General features: G+C 40.3%; 1 protein-coding gene across 2 annotated transcripts in view; it reads right to left on the bottom strand.

Moving 5' to 3' along the window:
* The window catches only part of CMC1 (C-X9-C motif containing 1), a 42,984-nt gene extending 19,250 nt beyond the window's left edge, over nt 1-23,734 (bottom strand). The window contains exons 1-2 of one of the 2 annotated variants that reach the window (XR_003990877.2): nt 23,600-23,703; nt 11,788-11,880 (exon numbers count right to left, since the gene is read on the bottom strand). Coding sequence is in view for 1 of the 2 variants with exons in the window: in XM_030481986.1 (XP_030337846.1) it covers nt 11,788-11,880; nt 23,600-23,624 (118 nt within the window). In the remaining variant the exon portion in view is untranslated. Of the gene's footprint in view, nt 1-11,787; nt 11,881-23,599 lie in introns of both variants that reach the window. The other variant, XM_030481986.1, reaches the window with a different exon arrangement.
* Between the last annotated feature and the right edge of the window lie 218 nt (nt 23,735-23,952).

Here is a 23,952-nt window from a genome sequence, read left to right as displayed (position 1 = left end):
ACCTCACGTGAAGGCACCCATCCTGACCGTAGGCTGCACACATTCCAGGTGCTCTTTCTGCAAGTCTGCTAAAAATAAAATTCAGAGGGATGACAACAGAGCACGAATGTTTTGCAACCTTTTATTACTGTAGCCTTAACTCCCAATTTAAGCACTACACCTGTAAGTAGAACATTCTTCAGAGCACAGATTTCCCCACTCTTTTTCTATGCAACAGCACAAAGACAACTATTGAAAAATAATTACAATAGCAACGAAATGAGATTTGAGGGTGGGAAAGAGGAGGATTATTTTCTGTTGACATTATTAAAAGGACCTGAACGATAACGTGCAAGAATGTGGTTTTATTCAGCAACAAACAACATTGTTTCTACTTTCAAAAGTTGTGCATTGTCAGTGTTGTTACCACAGGACCCATTAACTTCTGTATCAAAGACTAAGTGTGGGAGGGACAACTCAATTTAAGCTAAGCAATCTTTAGAATTACTGTTCCACATGCAAAAAGTTGTTTAAAATGTTTTTATCCCAAAGGAGGCTGAAAAGTTGACATTTCATTAAACACGCCCTGATGTTTCTGGAACATCAAGAAGCATGAAGAACACTTAGTCCACCACATCTTGTTGAAAATGTATTTATTTGCCAAACTATTTCAACTTTAACTTGCATTCCCCTATCGCCTAGTAAGGCCTGCGATTCCTGTCCTTTTTTTTTGACTGGCTCTGCTGAATCATAATATTCCACGCACAGATATGTACAACAGTATAGCTCTCCACTCTACAGGAAATAACGTAGATCAAAACTACAACTCTCATCATGCACTGCCTCATAAAATCAAAGCATATTAGATAAAACTGCAGCTACTATTCTGATTCCCATTTAGCTCAACTGGAATTAATACTTCAATTGTGATCTGGATGAGCAATTTTCTTTGGCAAATACACTTGCCAACTTCATGTGTTTTGTAAAGAATGGTGGACAGAAGTTTTCCCTTATTACCTTACCCTCAATATCCTCCATTCTTTACAAGGTCAATACACTGCTTGTAGGCTATCTCAAGGCTCACTATTTTTGGTATTTCTGAATACACAGTAGCTACTTCTTGGCCAAACTAAGTTCTATTTTCCACTGCTGAGCCTAATGGTATCCACACAACACATTCTGACTTCAACAGCTGAAAAATAACCTATTTTCCGTGTGAAAGTAACCCCAGGGTAATATTTATAATTCATATACAGTATAAATATTTATACACATGCAATGGCCACACAGCACAACCTCTTAAAAGTATTAGATTTATTTACACAAAGTGCTAACTGTGTTACGGCTGAATGTAGTACCTAAGAGGGATTTATAATCCAAAACTGCAAAGCAACTATTTAATACATCATTAAGGACATGCAGTTAAAATAACATAACTTACCATAAGTCACACGTGCTGCCATTAGCAATGCTATGTGCTACTATGCCACAGTAATACAATACTGTATGTCATGTTTTAAACCCAGCTGGTAACCAAGTACCAGGCATCCACTCGCTCACCAGAGGAACGTAAACCCCGCAGGTTGAGATAAGAACAATTTAATAACTAAAGTACAACGTAACATTAATACTACTGATTATGATAAGGGAAGTAACAAGGGGAGAGTGTATAAAACTAAGAGCAGAAAAGAAAACAACAATAAACAGCAGTGATGCACAATACAATTGCTCACCACCTGCTGACCAATACCCAGCCCGACCAGAGCAGCAACCAGTCCCTTCTGGGTGACTCCCCCCAGTTTCTATACTGGGCATGACGTGCTGTGGTATGGAATACCCCTTTGGCTAGTTTGGGTCAGGTGTCCTGTCTCTGCTCCCTCCTGGCTTCTTGTGCCCCTCATCACTGGCAGAGCATGAGACTGAAAAGCCTTTGACCAGGGTAAGTGCTACTGAGCAACAACTAAAACATCGGTGTGTTATCAGCATAGTTCTCAGACTGAAGCCAAAACACAGCACTGCACCAGCTACTAGGAGGAAAATTAACTCTATCCCAGCCAAACCCAGGACACTGTAACACTCTAATACATAAGCTATGGTATCTGTAGGTTATCGCCACCATCAATGAATGGATACAAAAACCCTACAGAATCCCAAGTGTGCCCTCACTTGCTGGCAGTAAGAATGACTGACACAGGAAAATCAACACGTGTCAAGTGGGAAAGAAAACTATGAAAATCAGCGAATAGTGTGCATAACATCTAGGAAAAGATACAAACCTGATATTAGTAAGAGACTGCAACAGTATATACAGTTAAAGTACTTCCATTCTGCAGATGTTAAAACACTATCAATCCACACTCTGAAAGAACAGTTTTCCTCCTAAAACTACATCAGCAAGTTAACACCTCAATACGATAATTGTATCTCATCATAAAAGTTGCAAAAGAAGCAATCTCATTGTTCAACCTTCAGCAGTTAGCTTGGTCAGTGTTTGGTCATGGATATTACTACCATGTAGTACAATAATCTAAAAACATGCAGGCATCCTCTATTTAAACCAGCATTTGTTAACATCGTGTAATTAATCTGTGCTATTTTAATATATTTATGCTGGACAGGGAACACAATTCGAAATTCAGGATCTTAACCAGAAACCAATAAAATCTCTTAACTTGAGAAAACCAAACTGAAAGACTGGACAAAACACAGGTAACTTCCTGAGGTTGTCACCTATGGGCTCTGAACTACCAATATCACTTTAATATCCATACACAAAAATCTCTACCAGGTAAGAGAATCAAAATTAAGACAGTGCTTGTAGGATATGGCAACCTGGCTGAAATTGATATTCATTAGAGTACTCTTTGCATGAATAGGAGCATTTGGACTCTGTGGTCTTTATCAGAGCCCCAGCTGGTAATGGTTGAAGGTTAATGCCTTACCCCATTCTGTTCAATTTTCTGTCCTAATTAGTCCTCCAAATCTATAGCTGTGAGCACCAAGTGTCTGTGCTCAAAAGAAACTAATTAATGCTAGCAAATTAGATCAAGTCCAAAGATCCAACAGCCAAACTCTTAAATGCTCCTTGTTAATAGGAAGTGTAGCTGTCAATAACTGCTGTTGGTGGCTATAATGAGGCCTCTTTCTTTCATTGAAAGTGATTTCATTTCTCTTTGTCCCTCTAAAAGCTGTTCCATTCCCTAATAAAAAAATATAAAACCCCCACACAACTAAGTTGCAGTGGTAAAGCTAGCAGTCTGACCCATTTCTTGTCATCAGCTGGGTTGAAATGACATTGAGGGGGGAAGAAAAAAAATAATCAAATAGGCGAAGTTCCCTCGCTGAACATTTTCTTCGAAGTCCTAACACTAGATAGAATACTTAAATTGCCATTACCAAGAAACACAATATGCTTATTTCTTTTTTATAAACCCCCCTAAACTAGCAGTTGATGCTGTAAGTATCATCAAACAAATAAAGACCATGAGACCTAAGATCTCATTTCTTCAAACTGTAATTTACATATAGCTGTTCTCTCTGCCCAGTTTGTTGGAGCAAAGCTCAATATACCATAATCCCTCTAGAGATTGTATTAATTCACATAGTTAAATGTGATGAGAGTACATGTTCACTGAAAATGTATAATAAAAGCTGTTCACAAACAAGAACATCATATAGAAAATCAGCACCTTACTCTTGAGAAATGCTAGCCGGGGAAAAATACAAAGTACTTTATTACTAGTAATAAATACAGCTGTACACTATCAAAACACCTAAAATAATTTAAATAAGTGACAACTGCTCAACATGTATAACAGTAATTTCAATAGCTTCATACAGAGTCATGGGGTCACACACAACATGACTATAATGTACTTTAATATTCAGATAATAAACACAGCAACAGAGCAGAACATTTTTCTCCCCTTCTCCTCCTGAAGTTTTGTCATGGGATTGAAACTCTATTCTCAAATTATCACAGAATCATAGAATGGTTTGGGTTGAAGGGACCTTAAAGCTCATCCAGTTCCAACCCTCTGCCGTGGGCAGGGACACCTTCCACTAGAGCAGGTTGCTCCAAGCCCCGTCCAACCTGGCCTTGAACACTGCCAGGGATGGGGCAGCCACAGCTTCTCCGGGCAACCTGTGCCAGGGCCTCAACACCCTCACAGTGATGAATTTCTTCCTAATATCTAATCTATCTATCCTAATGCCTAACGTAAATCTCCCCTCTGGCAGGTTAAAGCCATTCCCCCTCGACTTGTCACTACATGCCCTTGTAAAAGAGTCCCTCTCCACATTTCTTGTAGGCCTCCTTTTAGGTATTGGAAGACTTGTTATAAAGTTTTCCCTGAGCCTTTTCTTCTCCAAGCTGAACAAGCCCCACTCTCTCAGCCTGTCTTCATAGGAGAGGTCCTCTAGCCCTCTGATCATCTTCATGGCCTCCTCTGGACTTGCTCGAGCAGGTGCACGTCCCTCTTGTGTTGGGAGCCCCAGAACTGTACACAATACTGCAGGTGGGATCTCACAAGAGCAGAGTAGAGGGGCAGGATCACCTCCTTTGACCTGCTGGTCACGCTTCTTTTGATGCAGCCCAGGATATGGTTGGTTTCTAGACTGCGAGCACACACGGAAGCCGGGTCATGTTCAGTTTCTCCTGGACCAACACCTCCAAGTCCTTCTCTTCAGGGCTGCTCTCAAGCCATTCTCTGCCCAACCTATAGTTGTGCTTGGGATTGCTCCGACCCAGGTGCAGGACCATGCACTTGGCCTTATTAAACTTCATGAGGTTGGCAATGGCCACCTCTCAAGCATGTCCAGGTCCCTCTGGATGGCATCCCTTCCCTCCAGTGTGTTGACCACACCACACAGCTGGGTGTTGTCGGCGAACTTGCTGAGGGTGCATCAATCCCACTGTCCATGTCACCAACAAAGATGTTGAACAGGACCAGTCCCAATACTGATGCCTGAGGAACACCACTCGCCATTGGCCTCCACCTGGACATCGAGCCATTGACCACAACTCACTGAGTGTGACCATCCAGCCAATTCCTTATCCACCAAGTGGTCCATCCATCTGATTATACTCACCTTCCTCTCATGAAAATGAAGTTGAAGATAATAAGGCAGTATTTTTTTTTTCCATCCTCATAAGAGAAGGCTATTCCAAGCATAAAATCTATGATTCCTCCCATGTAACCTCTCAGGCTTTCCATCAAACTCTGAATAATGCATATACAAGCACGTGTAAGCAATATCTGGACACAGCAGCTCAGTTAAAAACAACATTACCAGGAGTTGTCATGTTAACTCATTGATTTTTATCAGTTACTTGATCTTTTTGCTCTAGTGAATTAAAAGATCACTGTATTTCCAGATACTCCTAAAATACGTGTATATAAAAAAAATTAATAATTTAAGGACTATGTTTTCACACTGAGGCAAAGCAGATGAGCAAAGTTCAGTTATAAACAGGGATTTTAGTTTTAATTTGCTTCAAGAAAAAAAGACTCATCAAAATTTTTAAGTGTGGGCTGTCATGAAATGTCCCACTACTATCAGGCTTAGCACCTTCCAGTGCCAACTTGAGTCATGACTGTAGGTACCAAGAGGTTGTTCCTCCCCCCTCAGCATTCAGCAAGGGCTTGCATCGATTAACAGAACTTGGCCTGCAATACAAAGGGAAGTGAGCAACGCCACTGGGTAACATCAAGCTGGAATTTGCTAAGTGTTTCACACATTTCATTATCTGCATTTCTGAGAAGAAAGTATACACAGTAAGACTTTTTTTTTGTTTTTTAAGACTTTAAGAAGAAGGAATATCTAAAGGTCTGCTTGGGCGTTTAAATGCACAGCATCACATGTAGTTCAATCAGAAATTTCTTTGGTTTTATGGGCCTTGATGTGTCAGGTGTAAGGGTCATGGTCTAGAGCAGGTGGCCCCTACGGGGACAGAGATAATGTCAGTGACAGGACTGTTGAGTAACTGCACATTATCAAAACTCTGGTTGACACTGGTCATGCTCAACTGTAGAGAAGCCTGCAGTAGTGTTGCATCCCATCATTTTCACTAAGTATCAACATGAGCCCTGAGGAGGAGAGGGCTAATGGGGAAAGTGGAGACTGGGAGGAGGGTGGCTGCTTGGAAATGTCCTTTTCCAGCCACACTTTCCAAACCATTTTTTAAAGCCTTGCCAAGCATCAAGAGTTTTTTCAGCAATGCCAATGCAGCTGCCTTAATTACACAGTTCCTACAGACGACAGAACCAACATAACATTTTTTTTTCCAGAGAAGGTCCTCACCTCAGCACAGGTGGAAACAACCCCCTTGTGCCTCCCTCTCATAAGAAAACAAAAGTAAAAAGGACAGAAGAACTTGTCATCTTGGCCAAACGGGTGTCTCCTACAACAAGCTTCAAATAAGAAATGGACACATTCTTATTTGCAGAGTCACAAACAGGATCAGGTCTTCAATCATCCAGATTGTTTCCCTTACTTCACTACCTTTCTAATGGCACAACCAGGCCGATGGTCTCACCCTGTATTAACCCTGAGGAGTGTGTAAATCAGTTTCCTATTTGAATCCCTGAGCCTTACAAATAATAATACAACAAATACACAAAACAAATACAACAAATATAATACAAACCTATGATCTCATGACTGACCCACAACCTCTCAGTCACCTGTTTCTGTTTTTATTTTCCAAACCAAGTAACACCAAAATCAAACTGAATTGAATGCACAATCCTCAAAGTTTGATATTTCTGTCCTCAACACTTCTCCTCTACCTAAACCCATCAAATTAAGTTTCAGATTCAGTAACTCTAAACAGCAGAGTAAGTGGTCTTAAGAAATGAAACTAATCATTCTGTAGATATGATCAAGATCAACCAAAGCTCTTGCATGGTTTTTCTTTTTAGTGATTATCCCTAGTTTCAGAAGAGAGAAGAGTCATGAATAGCACAGCCCAGCTAGATGAAATCACAGTTTTGATAAGCTAAAATAAAACCTTTCTGATGAAAAATGCTAACTTCAGGTTCCTGAAATTTGCTATGATTTTGCTTTAAAGAAGTTTACTCAAATTTAAGTTTTGTAACTGGAAATTAAAGCCAAAAACTTGATAATTTTAAAGGAAAAGAGCTTCCTTAAGAAATTATTTCATAAAAGCAATGGATGAGGCAATGGCAAATAAATGATTCTTTTAGCTGCTTCAGTTTGAAGGCATGCATTTTTATATGCCAAGGACACACCAATACAGAAATACATGGATTTAATATTATTTCAGACAAATTCATCCTACAGCTTACAAAATACAGTGAAAAGTCCTAGCGTGACAATGGTTTTAGCCATTTTTTTGTTTGCTTGGTTTTTTGACTCTTCTGATACTACTGTAATAGCCCACAATTTCACATACATAGAGGGCATGGATATTAGCACAATAAAGCATATTTACACCACAGAAAATTGACTAGTGTTTCACAAAAAGCATGTATGCCATCTTAACAAAATGACTAATATAGCCATTTTCACTGAAAAAGTGCTTGAAAACGCTAAACACAAAGAAATCATTCTGCGACTGAGACGTACTAAAGTCCTGAGAAACGAGCAACACACACAAGAACTATCCTGAAACAACCTGAAAACAGTTCAAAGTAAATTTAAATAATCTAAACAAAATACTTCATTGTTCTGAAAAATTATCAGATGGACATGTTTTCATGGTTATTTCATCCCTAAGCTACTCTGATATGCTAACAACCAAGCACAGCAATGGGTCACCTATTTAACTGCTCTAGGGTAGCAGGATCACCTCTTGAGTTAACAAAACCTTTATTTCTTATTTATTTTTTAACCCTTGGGGTTTCTTTTCCCTGGATGGCTCTTGAACACGTGCTGGACAGGCTGTCACTACTTGCATTATTAGCTCTGATAAGCACACAGCTCTAGGTGGTATAGCTGCAGGCTAAGGTAACCGACTGTATACAGATGGACCCCTGTGCTCACGCAGAGCACTACTGAAAGTATAGGGGCTCCCCATAGGGACACATATGAACATAGTGTGATCAAGTAAATTGTAAAGCTTCATTTCCTATATTACCAATGCATTTACCACCATTTCCTAAAGACAAAATGAAACAGAAGTGTATTAACAGGAGTTGTTCAACCAAAATTAACATAAAGCACTGAGAGCAAGTTAAATGAGTAGCTGTGTCACTTGATGTCAACAGCACAATTTCATGCACATGTGTACACTCTGTGGCACACAAACCGGATTGCAGGAGTTTTGATTACTTAATTACACAGCTCATGTTCATAGCTTATAATTGTTTACAGCACAAAACCCACAGCCTATTTACTCTGATTAACACCTACCCGTGTGCACTAAGACGACCAATTTCACAATGGATTTAAGAGATGATAAACTCTCCTGTTCGCAAAACTGCTTAAGCTTCATTTCCTGTGGTTTGGTCTCTTCCTTGCATCCAGATTTAAAAGCTGTGCAAAACTGCTGAACTTATACTACCACCTTCTTTTCTTTTTATTAGGGATATGAATGTGGATTTTGCTTGTCTATTTGATCATAAAAATTGCATCAGAAATGTTCAGTTTCCACCTCTAACTTCCACACAATTTGATCAAAGCTGGCTTACAGGTAGGTGACAGAGGGATAAGGGGGAGACAGATGCATCTACAAACCTCAATTTCCTAAAGATACACAAGTAAACTCTATTCAGGAGAAAGAAGACAACAAAAAGATAGCATTTTGCTTTAAGATTTATGGAGGCAAAACCTCCATAAAAAGAAGCTGCAAGGTAATGGTTCACAACTCACAGGTCAAGAATCTCCAATATTGTTTGCTGCCACTGAAAATTAAGATGCTAAAAACAAAGTCCTCATCTTACATAGAGAAAGCTCAGAGAAAAACACACACACACCCCCCCCCTTTAGTCTATCCCCAAATGAAATTATACAACTAGCATGCTCTCAAAATATTTTAAACTACATCCTCTTTCAATGACCCACATTACTGTAATTGCTTTTCCCTCTTCATTTCCCACCCCCCAAGACATACAGAGTTCAAAGTAAAAATGACTCAACTATCATTCAAATGAAAGAAGAAAAGGTATTTTAAGTCCTCCTGGCAGCACTGGAAGTTACCTGTCATGTGATGCCACTTCCCTTTGGCAGATATTCCCAACTCTTTTCCCACTTACTCAATCTCAAAATTATTATAACACTACTCTTTTATGTCTTCTGGAGAACCCCTAAAGGCAGCTGCTTGAAAATACGCTGCTCCACTTTAACTAGACTTGACTCTAAACCTAGTGATAAATGTCTAGAAGCCTCCTTCGAAGCTTCTTAGGTAATAGTGAAAGACAAAAAGCCACATACCATTAGGGAAACAATTATTCTTCCTCCATGGTAAAAAAATGCTGAAATAGTACAGGCAAAACAATATGTCAACAAACTAAAATGCACACCTTTGTCAGTAAATACTGTTGGAAGATGCACAGAAGACACCGATGAAGATTTAAAGATACAAATATTAGAACAAATTGCACAACATGGGAGGTTACACACAGCTGAATGAAAGTACAGAGGTTTCTAACTTCTCTCTACTCACGGTAACTGAAATGCATCACGAACTTAATTTTTTGTGAGCCACTGAAGGAGAGCTGTACTGGAGAAGACATATTCTCCGCAGGAAATGGCTTCTTTAATAAAAAACAATGTTTTATGGAAAAACTGTGCAAGTGTAGCCACAGAACGGCTCTCTGACTGGAATGAAAAAGGGAATCCAAGGTAAGGTTACAAACAGCACTGCACGTGGAACTCCTTCACTCTATCACTTGTAGGTGAGCTATTGCAGCAGAGTAGTCAGAACCAGGAGGGCACAAAGTCCTACAGGATGACATCAGTACAGTTAACTTTCTAAGAACAAGCCCTTCAGAGAGCAGCAGCTTTACTGGACTTTGAAATAGATGGGGAGGAACCACGAAAATCTCTTGCATCGCACAGCGCTTTGCTGGTCATCTTGTGGCAAAGTGCTTAAAAGAGTTGTCAAACTTAACTTTATACATTCCTCTCGCAAAAAGACAAGTGTTCCAAACGTGCAGACCTTTCTGTGACGACAGGTGGCTGGGAGCAGTTTGCTACCTAGCAGGTATTTCCAAAAATTAAACACACTTAATGTGTCCCTTCGAGGTGAAGGTGACATTTTAACAGTGAGTGAGAAAGTAACTGCTTTGCAAAAGAAACACATGTACAGAGAGAGCACGTTGGAAACAGATGTTTGGAATTGTTCCTCTTGTGATATGGGTTTGGTTTTGGGTTTTTCTTGCTGAACACAACGTGAGTGTGTCACCTATAAACACTTCTCATGTACACTTTCAAAGGATAGAAACAGAGTTTTCTATCTTATTTAAAAACCTTCCAAAGGAGAGCTCTAGTGAGCTTTGAACCTATCTGTAAAAAATACAAACATGCAACACCTCCCGATTAGTTTGAAAGAACAAGGGATTGACACCAGGGAAGATGGACATTTACCAGCCCAATTTCAAGCACAAACTTTGCAAAATTTGTGGATGGGATTGAAAAATGAATATCATGATTTAGTGAGCACAGGAAACATTGTGCTGCTTCCACTGGGATCCACACATCTTTATGAGGTATCTTTTTTTAGCTCTGACAGCCATTAAAACCAAGTATGGAAATAAACTGAACTTAGAACCAGGCCTTTGAATTGCTTTATCATAAAGTGTTAAACAAAGACTTTAAAAAGAATGAAGTATGGTCAATAATATAGCACTCAATAAAAATACTGTTACTAATACTTTTAGAGCAAAAAAGGTTTTTCTGCCACTAATAACAAAAATTATAAGTACTCTTTATTTCATCTTTATCTCATCTTTTTTAATTTCTCTTTCTTATAGTGTACATACTACACTAGTACAGTGGTGCATGCATAGAATTTATAAATAAATATACATATATTAGAATTGCATGCTCAGATATTTTTAACTGATGCGGTATGCAATCAAAAAAGTTTAGAGAGCACAGATCCAGATGACAAGAGGCAAGTGCCCTTGACTGAAAGCATACCACTTGTACAGAATAATTCCGTGGCCTGATTTCTATCCCCCCTCCCCATTCTTACATCCCTCTTACAGCAACATTCTCGGCTAACCTATGTGTAAGCAGCTCTATCTTTCTGGCACTTCAAAAAGTTCCATATTTCTTCCAGGAATATATTAACATTTAGGTGTCAGAAGTGATGATACTAAACTTTAAAGAGTTATTGCCCAATACTCTTCAAAAGAAGGTGACAACATAGAAAAGTGGACTGCATCATCCTATTTCAACATCTAATAAATGTGTGTTTATGTGCATGTATAATTAAAATATTTGGGCAGGGAAAGGATGCAGTTAGTTGGGAATATCCCCTAACTGAAGGCTCACGAGGCAATTCCATTTAAGTAAGTATCAAGTATTACGTACAGGAATACAGTAGCTCTTCTGTTGCTCTGTCATCACATAGTCTAGACCAAGATGTGGGAAGTTTTATATTAATCATACTGAATTCCACAGCCCTCATGAACAAGTAATTTTGGAAAACAGTCCACATCGCCAAGCAGCCAAAGCCAACATGACAGATTTATATGTTTTACTACTGGTTTCGCAGTGAAGAGATAAGATACAGATCATACATATTAATCCTCTGACTACTTGACTTCGAAAGCAAGGATTATATTCAGGGCACAAAAGTGAATACATCTGATTTCCCAATGAATATTTGACTCTTACCTTGCACTTTATCTGAACACCGCTCCTTGGCTCGGTCCCTCATTATTTGTGGAATCAAAACATCTTTTTCTACGTGTCGCAGCTTAGAATTTTCTGCAAGAGTGAAAAAAAGCGTTTTTTTCTTATCTACACATCAGAGAAAGTCAATCTACAGCAACAGCACAGCATTGCTTATATAACATACACTAGCATACTAAAACAGGCAGCAGAAAGTACCATGGAAGTACCACAAAGATCAAAAGGCAGGAAAGTCCAAGACTAAAATTGCTCAGATACAAACATGAGCATTATTCTGAATACTACTGTTCTGCTTCACGGGCACAATGAACCAAAAATAAAGGAGAACATTCTGGCAGCACATTCTGATTTCTGCCTTACTAAACAGAAGGTCTGCATACAGACTGCACAGAGGTTGAGAATACTCTTATTTCAGGATGCTAGTATTTTTCTATGTATGTTATCTGTACAAACTGGTTTGGTTTTTTTTTACTCACTGTCACAAAGCTGAGAAATATTACAGCACAGCCTGAAATTTGTATTGCTATATGGAAGACTTCAGCTCTTCAAAAAACACACCCTAAGAAGCCCCTTCAACGGAGAATCTAGGAGTTTTTTCATTAAGAAATTCAACTTTAAAAGAATATATGTTGCTGCCTGAAGTCTGCTCTTATAAGCACAGTTGCAGTTTTCTTTCAGTTGTCTCAAACCAGAATTCGGTACTCTGAGTACAGCCAGTGATTTTGAATAGTTAAATAACACACACACCCAAAATACTGCATTTCCAAATCCACTTTCTTCAAAACAAAGGAATGAAAAATTATCAAGCATGGCTTTTTACTTCCTAGCTTCTGAGTTAAAAATTGTTTAAAGGATATTTGTTCAGAAGTTTGTATAGTCCAACACAGTTAGAACAAATACCTGGTTTTCCTCCTCAAACACATGATTTATTCATCATTTGATATTGATACTATGCTTCAAAATAGCATCAGCTGTGATGCTCACATTATGAGAACTTTACTGTCAGATACATTATTATTTTGAGTGACAATCATTTAGTTTTTAAATTGCTTATTTAAGAAATTAGAAGTGCAATGTATTGAAATTAAGAAGCAGAATTTGTTACCTACAGCGTTCAAATACTACCTATTTTTCAGAGCATCTTCTGTCACTTCTAGATCAAAAAGCAGAGACTGACATTTCTGTAGTCATTTTTAAGTCATCATTTAAAGTTTACTAATGCTATGAGGTTACGTTATGAGGTTACACAGTATTGAATATGTGATATTAGTAGGGGAACCTGGCAACGAAACAGAGGATTACAATGAGCAATACATACAATCTGAACTAAAGACATTTCTCCACAAAAAATTTCTTGTTTGGAATTTCTACAGCAAAAGAAAGAAAATGTCTTCTGTAAATACAACAAAAATACCAAACACAAATAGCTCATTACTTAGATTTGCTTCTACGTGCAGATTTTCATGACTGAGACAATTAAATATCCTTTATTTTAACTTCCTGCAGAGTATCAGTGCAATTACTGTGCTGAGCATTTATTACGTTACAGACAAAACAAAGCTGTCATAAAACTTCTAACCGTGTTTTTTAAAAAGGACAAATCAGTTCAGCTGAATGACGTGGCAGGGAACAGCACCACCAAGCTACATACATGCCTCAGCTCTACTAACTCCAGTCAAAGCAAGCTGGCGCTGCGGCAATCCTGCCCTCTCCCAATCCCTATGGTGCTCTTTCCCCTCTGCCCACACAGATGTGCTCTGCAGCCTTGTGGTAAACTGAGAAGAGAATTAATTTGGTTTAAAGGGAAACACATTTATTGTCAGGCAATCTTCCAGCTAGATAAATTCTCTGATCCAGTTCACTACATAATTGCATAAATGGCCCATGAAAGGGAACTGCATGACTCTAGGACAAGAATGAAGACTGAACTGTCATGAGCACAACTGGATAAACTACAGACTAAGTGTCCCCCCTCCCTTTTATTTTTGTTTTTAATTTGAATTGGTTATACTGGTGCTCAGAGTAGTCAGAAACTAAGCTGATCTACAAAAGTGGATACAGATAAGCAAGTGGCTTGCTAGCTCTCACCAAAAGGAAAGTTTTAACAGTCCCCCATTCACTGCCATCGTATCATTACTATTACACACTTAACCACACAGTGAGTGACCAGTTCAAGACAGAAAACTAACTCAAATACATGCAAAAAAGTCCTTCTCAGCTAGCTTACACTTTGGAGTAACTAGATCTGCTTATCAGGGTTCTAATAGTTACTTCATTTAACTTTTATACCCCAACATACATGGAAATATAGCCGATAGCACAAAAGTCTCTAGGGCCTGGGAAGGGCGGGTGGGCTTTCCCCACTGGCAGAGGTGGCCAGAAGCAACCACAGTTCCCACAACAAAGCACAGGGCTCCAATGCATAGATAAGCCAGCCACTACTGGCAAAGAGGAGAAGCAGACAGGAATGAAACTGAAGGCTAGCAAGGAAACAGTACAAGGGCATTCTCAGAAAATAAAAAAGAAAGAGGGAAGGGCTCCCTCTGTTAGCTCAGAACAGTCAAAAAGGATTTTCATGTTTTATGTTACCTTAAGCACCCAATTTTCCATTTGATTATTCAAAAGGAAAGTGGCATAAGACTGATAGCAAGAAGTAGCTGTACTGGTGTTAACACCACCTCAGCCAGAACCAGAGGTGTGCCCAAGGCAAACTCCCTCTTTTTAGTCCCAAGTTGTCAAACGTGCACAGGCTGAAAATGCAGGAAGGAGAGGGCACACCAGGACCATGGGCAGTGTCCAGTATGAAGAATCAGAAGAGAGCTACAACAGTAATTCAAAGGTCATTATTCAATGGTATAAAGGAAACAGGAATAAAGACCACTACAGTTTTTAAAAGAATGTTTGTTAGTATCAGTTTTTAAGGCATGAAAAGCATTAGCAGTTCAAATCTTATAGTGTCTAGGACATACTTTTAGGTGTCTGGGTGCAACAGTCTCTCCAAATAGCTCAAATGCAATGCTCAGCTTGGGTGGTACTGTATCCACTCATGAGTTTCAACTGTAACATCTTAAGAATTTTAATATTCTTCCTTGATTCTAAACTATCTATTGCATTACAATTACAGTGATTTTCCTTCAAGGGTAGTAAAACACTTTACTGAAGTTGGTACCCCTAGCATTTATACAAAATATTAAAGAAAAATAAGGTACAAATATTAACAATGCCAGATGCCACCTAGTATATGTGCAGGCAAGCTGCATTTTTGATACCCATGTATAACCACTTGCAACATCATCATCAGTCCAACCTAATCAGCTCTGTAGTAACATATATGGTAAGAACTTTCAAAGAAACAACACCTCAGAAACAAGACTTCATCAAAAAACATGAGACAGCCATGATGTGAAACCACCAATTCCTTTTGCCTTTTTTCAACTATATTACAGTTTCCAGAATAAGCACTTTTTTTTCCACCTTTGAAAGTTCACTATTCTGCACTGAGATAATTCTTATTCGAATACCAGATTTGCTGCAGACTAGTCCCTACAGAAGAATTTGCATCACGATAGACCTACTACTATTTTATCTTCAAATCATCAATAAAATTATCCCCCAACATGCAAGAAATAATGTTTTCCCACAGTTTGCCTCCCCACTGACACCCTCCACACACTTTGCCTGGTCTTCTGGGTAGGCTGTTTGAGATGATCACGGCCTCTGACCGAAAAGTGAACCAACAAGAACACATTACCTCACAGCTTCCAGAGGGCCTGACAAACATCAGCAGCAGCTTTTCCTTCTCGCCCTGCCAGCCAAAACTCTAGCATGTTTGTTAGACTAACCTAATACTCTGAGATTCCACCTTTACCTTCTATTCTATTGAAATTTCCTAATACCATCAAACATTACAAGGCACAGACGGATGAACACATGCTAATTGAGTAAAGGTTACAAAAAGCAGACTAAATACAATTGACAGTAAAAACTATGTATTTTGTAAAAACATATACAGAAGTTAAGCCAGAATTAAAACCAAATGCAAGCTTGGAGGTGGTACAGCATCTAAGTCACTAGCTCCTTGAAAACGTAACTGAGGCTACAGCCAAGGAATCTGTGTGGTGAAGCTACTGAGTGTTTCCTAATGACAGAGATCAGCACATTACAGGATGCTGCTGCTCCTCGTGGGGACGAGGAACAGAGGAGAGGATAAAGAATAGGTATAGAGCTTGTAAGTTTGCAGTTGCTAGAAAAAAAAGACAGGAGAGAAAACTACAGAAAAGGGAATACCTCTGTGAAAGAGAAATTGTTTTCCATACATCCTCAGCCCAGCGTGAAGAATTCAAGGAAGGAGAGAGAGATTACAAAACTGGGAGATATCCCGATCCAGCACTAAGAACACATTTAAGACACCCCCTTTTTTTATTCTTTTCCTACAAATAAAACCTATGGGGTTTGGCAAATCTCAGTGCTTGCAAAGGCTCTCTGGTTGCATACAATATGTAGGGCACAAGACTACAATAGTAATAGTTTTCTGTGGTGGACAAAACCCTGAGCTGCAGCAGCTGTTTACTGCCATGGAAGGCCAAGGACCAGAGCCATTTGGTTTAATGGGTTTCATTATTTTTGTAAAAATGACCAAAAAAAGAAAAAAAAAAATCAGGAAATAAATGCATCAATAGGAACAAGAGCATCACAGCCACTACAGCAGAACACAACCAGAACAGCATGAAATGTACATCAATTTCACTCCATATGGAAGCTGGGAAAGCAGACGATAAATATGCTCCTGGCTTTCTAGACTCTGACTGCAGGATTGAGGAAGGCCTTGAGACCAAGGTGCAGACCTGTGCTGTAGGCAGCAGGCATTTAAGAAGACAAGAGGAGAATGCAACACAAAGCTCCTTTACAGTCCTAATAATGAAAGGGACTGTAGCGGCTTGCATATTAAATAGAAGACTACTACAAAAAGGGGATACCAAGACAAAAGGTTTCCTAGAAGAGAGTCAGTAGAGAAGTCGTATCATCTCTCCTCTTCATTCAACACAGTTGGTAACTGACTTACTCACCCTTTTGTCACTATATCCTGCTGGTAGTCTACAGCAGGACATAAGCAGTTTACTACTTCCATCTCCCTAATGCCTTCAGGTAGCAGAGACACAGATTACTCAGAAAAGCTGGGGACAAGTTGAAAACTTGTCTACCCAGAAATTTACAAAAGCCTCAAACCTTCTGCCTCAGAGAGGAAGCAAGTCAAGTGAGCCCAGTGACAGTTTTTGAAACATGCATTTCTCATTATCCAGCCTGTAATTTGGATTTTCTTGGTTCAGTTTATTATGCACATTTAAAACTCAAACGTGTACTTTAAATATTACAGCTATTTCAGGAAGAATCACAGCACAGATGAAGAACAGAGAAAGTTTTAGCAAGTTTTTAACATTTTCACTAGCAACTATGTTTCTCTTGAAGTCTCAGTTAGATAACCTTCTAGACATCACTTAGGTTACTTACTAGCAAAAATGCTGTAGAAAGTTCAGTCAAGTTTGAAGAATACAAATTTAAAAAATTAACACTCTTCAAGATGTAAACTTTTTTTTTTTAATCACTTTTATGATTTTGGGGCTTTGCTTCAGAGTGGAGCCATAAAAGGGACTTTTGTTTGGGTTTTTTTTTAATACACCTTGCTATTTTTTTCCTGCATGTTTTCACCATCTGCATCATAGAATCAACTAGGTTGGAAAAGATCAAGTTCAACCATTAACCCAGGTCACAGATAAGCAGCTGTCAGTGGACGGATTTCTGAGATGCTTTGCTTTTTTAAGCTAAGAAATAGATCTTGAGAAAGTATTAATGAAAACTTCAGCAGCAGAAATAATAAGAGTTATTACAGTGAAAGGGAAGAGAAACAAAAAGATACATCCAGAATTCCCGTTCTTTAACTCATACCACATTTAAAGAAAATCCCCACTCTATAGAAGCATAAGACAGCTCTCTCCCTGGAAGGGAAGGAAGGTCTTTCCTTCATCTTCGATGAGCCCACTGAACTTGAGCCCACCAGCCACTCTCTCATTTTTGCCATATGCCAACCTCTAGTATAAATAATGCTTGAAGTTAAGATGGGCTAGAGAATGAATAACAAGTTTATAGCTAAGTTATGTAAGTGCAGTAATTTGAGGGATTCAGCTATTTTTCATATCGCTTGGTAAAATATATCTCTGTGCTGTAAATACTCTTGTTTCATCTCAAAGTTCTGGTTTAAAACACTTGCCTGTGAGCTAATCATAAAACTACACTGAAAAAGTACACTTTCATTAGTAACAGAATAACACTGCATGCTTATTGGCAAACATTTCTTTCATCAATGACACTACTGGCTCTAGAAGCTAAGGCTTTTCAAAACCCATTTCAGATTTATTTTAGTGTACCTGGAATAGTGTTTTGGATAGGCAAAGATAATTATAACTTATTATTCCTCCAAGAAAATAATGCACTCGACTTAAAATTTTCATCTCCTTTACTCTGCCCAGCTTAGCCACTTTGCATTAAATAAAAGTTACCAATCTTATGTTAATTCATGTGAAATCATCTGCACGTATGTACATTACAAAAACAGTTATCGAAAAATGTGTATCATTGAATATATTAGCAATTACTTAAAACTTCTACTTAAGTACACTAATTCATTCATTGGAACAAATTAATTTAGAGATAGACCCATTAAAATCATGGGAGGAAAAAAACATTTGTTCCTAAAATCTGGGAGGTCTTCCTACAACATCAATTTTATATATCAATGTAATAAATACTTTTGGTACCCAATCCTGTAGCCTGCAAGGGGGCTCCTGTGCTCTTACTGCCAAGAGATTCATGGCACCAAAGTGACAAACAGTTTCAGCATACTGCTTTGTAACCTTGGTCCCACAAAAACCATACAAAATCCACAAAGGATTTTATCAGTCGGAAACATCCAAGCAGAACTGCCTGATGATGGACCAGGACCAAACACTTTTAGCATATGTGAAACGCTATGGAGTTTGGTAATTTCACTTCCACACCAGTGTTTGCATATGAACTACAGTTTTAAGTACTTTGCTCTCTACTAAGGTTTTAAGGTATTGAAGGACAACATGAAGTGACAGAAATGTTACAATCCAAGTAAAACAACATTCATGATACGCTGAACCCTGATTTAAAAAAAAAAAAAGAGGCTGATCAGTGCAGCTTCTCTATACAGCAATCATTTTTTCTTCTTTAAATGTATATGAATAAATTTCTACTTAAAAAGTTACAGATTCTGAGACCTTTCTATCTAATACTGACATCATTTTAAATTAAGATGGAGTACAGGGATGACAAGACAAGGGAAAATTTCCAAAGCTTTAACTTCTCACCATTCTATCATCACCTCAAAGTCAATTTTCACCTTTTTCACTGGCTGAATTTGTTATCTTACATTTTGCTTTGGGGCTCACGTTCTTGCAGTATGGCAGTACTGGATTACGAGAATACTGCCAAGCCTGTTTGCTAAAAATGAACAATGGTTACATTACAGCAAGTCTGTAATATCTAGAAAGAAAAAGAAAAGGACACCCAATAAAGCACACTTCTTTGTTAATTACATGAGGATTGCAAATGCTCATACAACTAGTGAGTAATAAGTAAAGCCAAGCCTGAAGTTGCTTGTGAAGAATTTTGACACAAAGAGACTTTTTTTTTTTTTTTACACACTTGATCACACAGCAAAGCCAGTTACAGGGCCTGAAAATTAATTACAGATTGGGGCTTAATATTTACTATTGATAATAATGTAGGTTCATTAACAACTAGCCTGAACTGTTGCTCAAGTATGGCAAACCTGCCAGTTAGGAGAAGTTAGGGGTGTGAGCTACCTCTAAGGGGAACAACCCAACCCACCTTAAATCCCCTCTGACAGCTGTAGATGAGGATTCCAGCAAAATGCACAAAACACAAAGTCAGTAACAAATAGGGCCATGGACTGGCAAGGACTAAAAAATAGCAAAGACAGCCTTAACTTCGCTGTTTTAAAGCTTCTGAATGCTTCACTTGGTAACAGATGTAAAATCATCAACACAACTTTCGTCACTTAAACACAGACATCATGCAGCAATATTTCAGCAACCAAACATTCTGGATTTTTTTCTGGGACAGCAAAAATACGTTAACAGCACAGATATGACTGGATTCCTATACATAGGGTTCCACACTTTTAAGCAAAGCCCAAACTTTTGATCACCTCTTGTCTCAAACTGGTCCCAGATGTACAATCCCTGTTTCTCCAGTGCCTTTCTAACTCACAGTGGATGTTGTCCAAGAATTCACTGCTTACTTCCAGCTGGAGTAAGAAACAGAGAAAGACCCTACAAAAATCACAAACTATCTGGTGTATATAAACCTAAGAGACCACATAAAATAAGAGTTCTGCAGTGACCCCAAGAACTGTGCAGTAATTTGCATCAGAAACAAGAAATGAGCAACAGGTAAAGCCTGCATAGAAAGAGCAAAATACCCAGATGAAGCAGGCATGCAGGAAAATCTAAGTTCCAGTGAAAACCCCAAACTATTATGAGAGGAGATGCTACCCACCTCAGATTTCCCGCCATGCCCAGTAACACTAATCGGTGGCTCCAGCACTACACATTCCTCTTTACTAATTTTCAGAATTGTATGATAAGGCATAAAGAAAAAGAACATAAATCACAAATAAAAATTTGATTAAAAAAATGCCACAAATATTATCTAAAAGAAGTTTAAAAGCTAAAGCTGTTCTTCCTTTTACTTACATACTTTTGCCCTTTAAATCCAACATTGCTTTATCTCCCACTATTTCCTCCCATCTTTTGAAGCTCTATTTTCATTCCTTTTAGTATATTGTTCTACCTCTGTCCTACTGCCCATGTCACTTTGACACAAGTCACAACCATTCTGCAAGCCCAATTCTCTCCTTCCACTGATATAGTGCTGCTGTATCTAACAACCTAGATTTCCACATGACTATAAGAAATAGACATTTTAAGTAGCTTAGGAAAATTATGAAATCAATCTTCAACCCCTCTGTTTTTAAGACCCCCAAAAATGTCCAGGGTGTATACCAAAGCCAGTACTGTGTATCCAAGCTACTGTCAATACCCCTGCTTCTCTCTTTACACATTTGTGAATCTTTGACTAAGAATCCAAACATCACCATCTGAAAATGGCAGCTATAACCAAGTGCACAGTGAAAATAAAAGGAGTTTTCTAGTAACCCGTAACCTCTACTACTGAAAACAGCACCCTACAAGAGTTTTGGAACTGCATACAAAAAAACACTTAAGTGCCAGGCTGCAGCACATTCTTTCTGAAGAAGGACAACACAAACCAGTATAACATAAAATTCAACGGATTTATCTACCAATTTATTTACTGAATGCAATCACCTACTGACACAGCCACAGTTCTCTTGCAAACTATGACTGTCAAAAAACTCCTCCAATACAAATCATGACACAATTCACAGATTCTAAATTCTGAGCTTCAGAGGACTCCCTGATATTCGCATGCCCTATTCTCTGGCAAAGCCACGAGAATATTTGTGGCTTTTGTGACCATAAAACAAAGCATCAGTCACAGTATCAACTTACTACACTGTGAATCTCCCTCTTTTTTCTCGTATGTGAACCAAGAAGCAGTTAACAATGATGACGTGAAGAACTACTGCACCCTGCGTATCCGAGTTAACACCTTGGTGATATGAACAGGGCAGCTCACACCTCTTGCAGCTATTGTTCCAATTTCTCTACAACCTCGATTAGACATCTCCGCTTTTAGGTCACATTCTGAGGTTTTTAACAGAGCTGTAACAGCCAGGGACTGATGAAGGGGAAGGGGGAGGAAGGAGGTGTAAGCAAAAGATACTGGATAACAAGCTAGAGACAGTAACCAATACCACTGCTCAGCAGATGAATCTCACTATTGGTGTCACATATCATGCACCCAAACCACAGCTAACCTAAACCACAGTACTACACAGGTAGTACTCCTACCACAGCTAACATACAACACAGATTGGGAGGGACGCATAATGTCGTTATAGGCATTATAGGGAACTCTGATGAACTTCAGTGTTTGGAGCCTCCTTTGTGCTATACAGTGAACATGCAATAGTTTGAATTAAGCTAGTGTAATAACTAGACCTTTTTCCAAAAGACAACTGGTAAGCAAAATTACAGCGTAGATGAACATTCACCACCTGAAATGCAGCAGTAAGTTTTATAACATTTTCTTAATCTAATAACAGATCAATGCTTAGATGACACAACAAAACCAGAACTTGATCACAAATGCTTTGTTTACAGGGCCTGGAGAGCCAGGCCTAGGGAAGGTTTCCATTAGAAATTAAGAGCTTGGCCTTGGCTGGCATCCTTTGGCTTTTGAAGAAGTAGCCACAGTCCACATGGACCAAGGTGTACAGTCAGGACCACTGCAGTTCACCCCTAGCTACAAGTGCCTTAACACCTTGTGTTAGTTGAAGCATACCAGCACCTCTCGGGGTTCATTCTGCTGGTGGACTGGCCTTTGAACTCCAATGTACCCAGCCAAATGCATCTGCCTCAGGAGCAGGGCACATGAGTATCACATGGGTATAAGGGCACAGGCTTAAATTCACTGCTGGGATACATGGCTGTAACTCTCCAGACAAGGTCTTAGTAGCACAAAGCTGAGGAGGAACCCATAACCTATCAAGCTGTAACACATTAAACTAATGATACCAAACTGAGTGGGGAAGTGGGCACTCTGGAATGGAGAGCCACCCTGCAGGAACACCAAGGTAGGCTGCAAGAGTGGGCTAACAAGAACCTTATGAAGTTCAACAAGAACATGTGTAAGGTGTTGCACCTGGGTAAGCACAATCCAAGAATGCAGCATGGGCTGGGATATACCCGGCTGGGGAGCAGCTCTGTGGAAAGGGACCCGAGGATCCTGCTGGACAAGAATCTCAGTAAGAGTGAACAGTGTGCAGTTGCTGAAAGCAAGCCAACGGGATGCCGGGCTACATCAACAAGGGGCACCACCCGCAGAGATAAACAAGTCATTATTGCTCTCTACTCGGCGCTTGTCAGACCATACCTAGAAGAGAGATTACTCCTGGGGAGATTCCAGTTGGACACAAGAGGAAAATTGTTCGCAATGAGATCAGCAATTGGAAATTTGTTCGCAATGAGATCAGCCATTGGAATAATCTCCCCAGAGAAGTGGTCAACTCCCCAACTTTTAAGACTCGGCTGGACAGAGTGCTGGGACATCTAGTCTAGGTCATGCTTTGCTAGACCCCTGAGGTCCTTTCCAACCCGGTATTCTGTGCTTCTCTGATAACCTCGGTACTTTGCCTCTCCGCTTCTTACACAGCCCGGCAGGCCGCGGCAGGCCAGGCCCCGCGGGCCCCTCAACGCCCCGGCGCGGAGGCGAGGCCGGGCGCCGCGCCCCGCGTCTTGCCGCTGGAGGTCACGGCCGCGGCTGGAAGGAGGAAGGACGCGGGGGAGAATGCGCTGCCCGAAGGGCGGGCCGAGCCCCTCGGGGTGGCCCGTTCCCGGCGGGGCAGCCCAGCCCGCTCTCCTCGGTGGTTAGCGTTAGGGGGACGAGGCAAGCGACGGGGATTTCCCCACAGAACAGCGCTGCCAAGGCGGGCTGAGGCGGCGACGGCGGGTGAGGAAGGAAGGGAGAGAGGGAGGGAAGGAGAGGGGGCGCGCCGCCGCTGCCGCCGTCCCCCCCGCCCCACTGCACGTGCGGCGGCCGCCCCTACCTGCAGCGCCGGGGGCAGGCTCCATCTGCGGCTCCGCGCTGCGCCGGCGGCTGCGCACGGCCTCGCCTCCCGCCCGCTCCCCCCCGCTTCTCTCCTCCCCGCCGCGCAGGCGTGGCGCGGCCGGGCACACCGCCGCTTCCCCGCGCCGGGCAGGAAGGGAGGGGGTGAAGGCGCATGCGCCCGGGGTGCTGGGGGAGCGTGTGAGGGGTGCGGGTGCGGCGCCTGGCAGGGAGGCGGGCAGCGGTGTTATGGAATGGTTTGTGTTGGAAGGGACCTTAAAGCTCATCCAGCTCGAATCCCCTACCCCGGGCAGGGACACCTTCCACTAGAGCAGGTTGCTCCAAGCCCCGTCC

Source organism: Strigops habroptila, chromosome 1 (assembly GCF_004027225.2).
Source record: "Strigops habroptila isolate Jane chromosome 1, bStrHab1.2.pri, whole genome shotgun sequence".
NCBI classification, from domain to species: domain Eukaryota; kingdom Metazoa; phylum Chordata; class Aves; order Psittaciformes; family Psittacidae; genus Strigops; species Strigops habroptila.
This window is presented reverse-complemented; position numbering and strand designations above follow the sequence as displayed.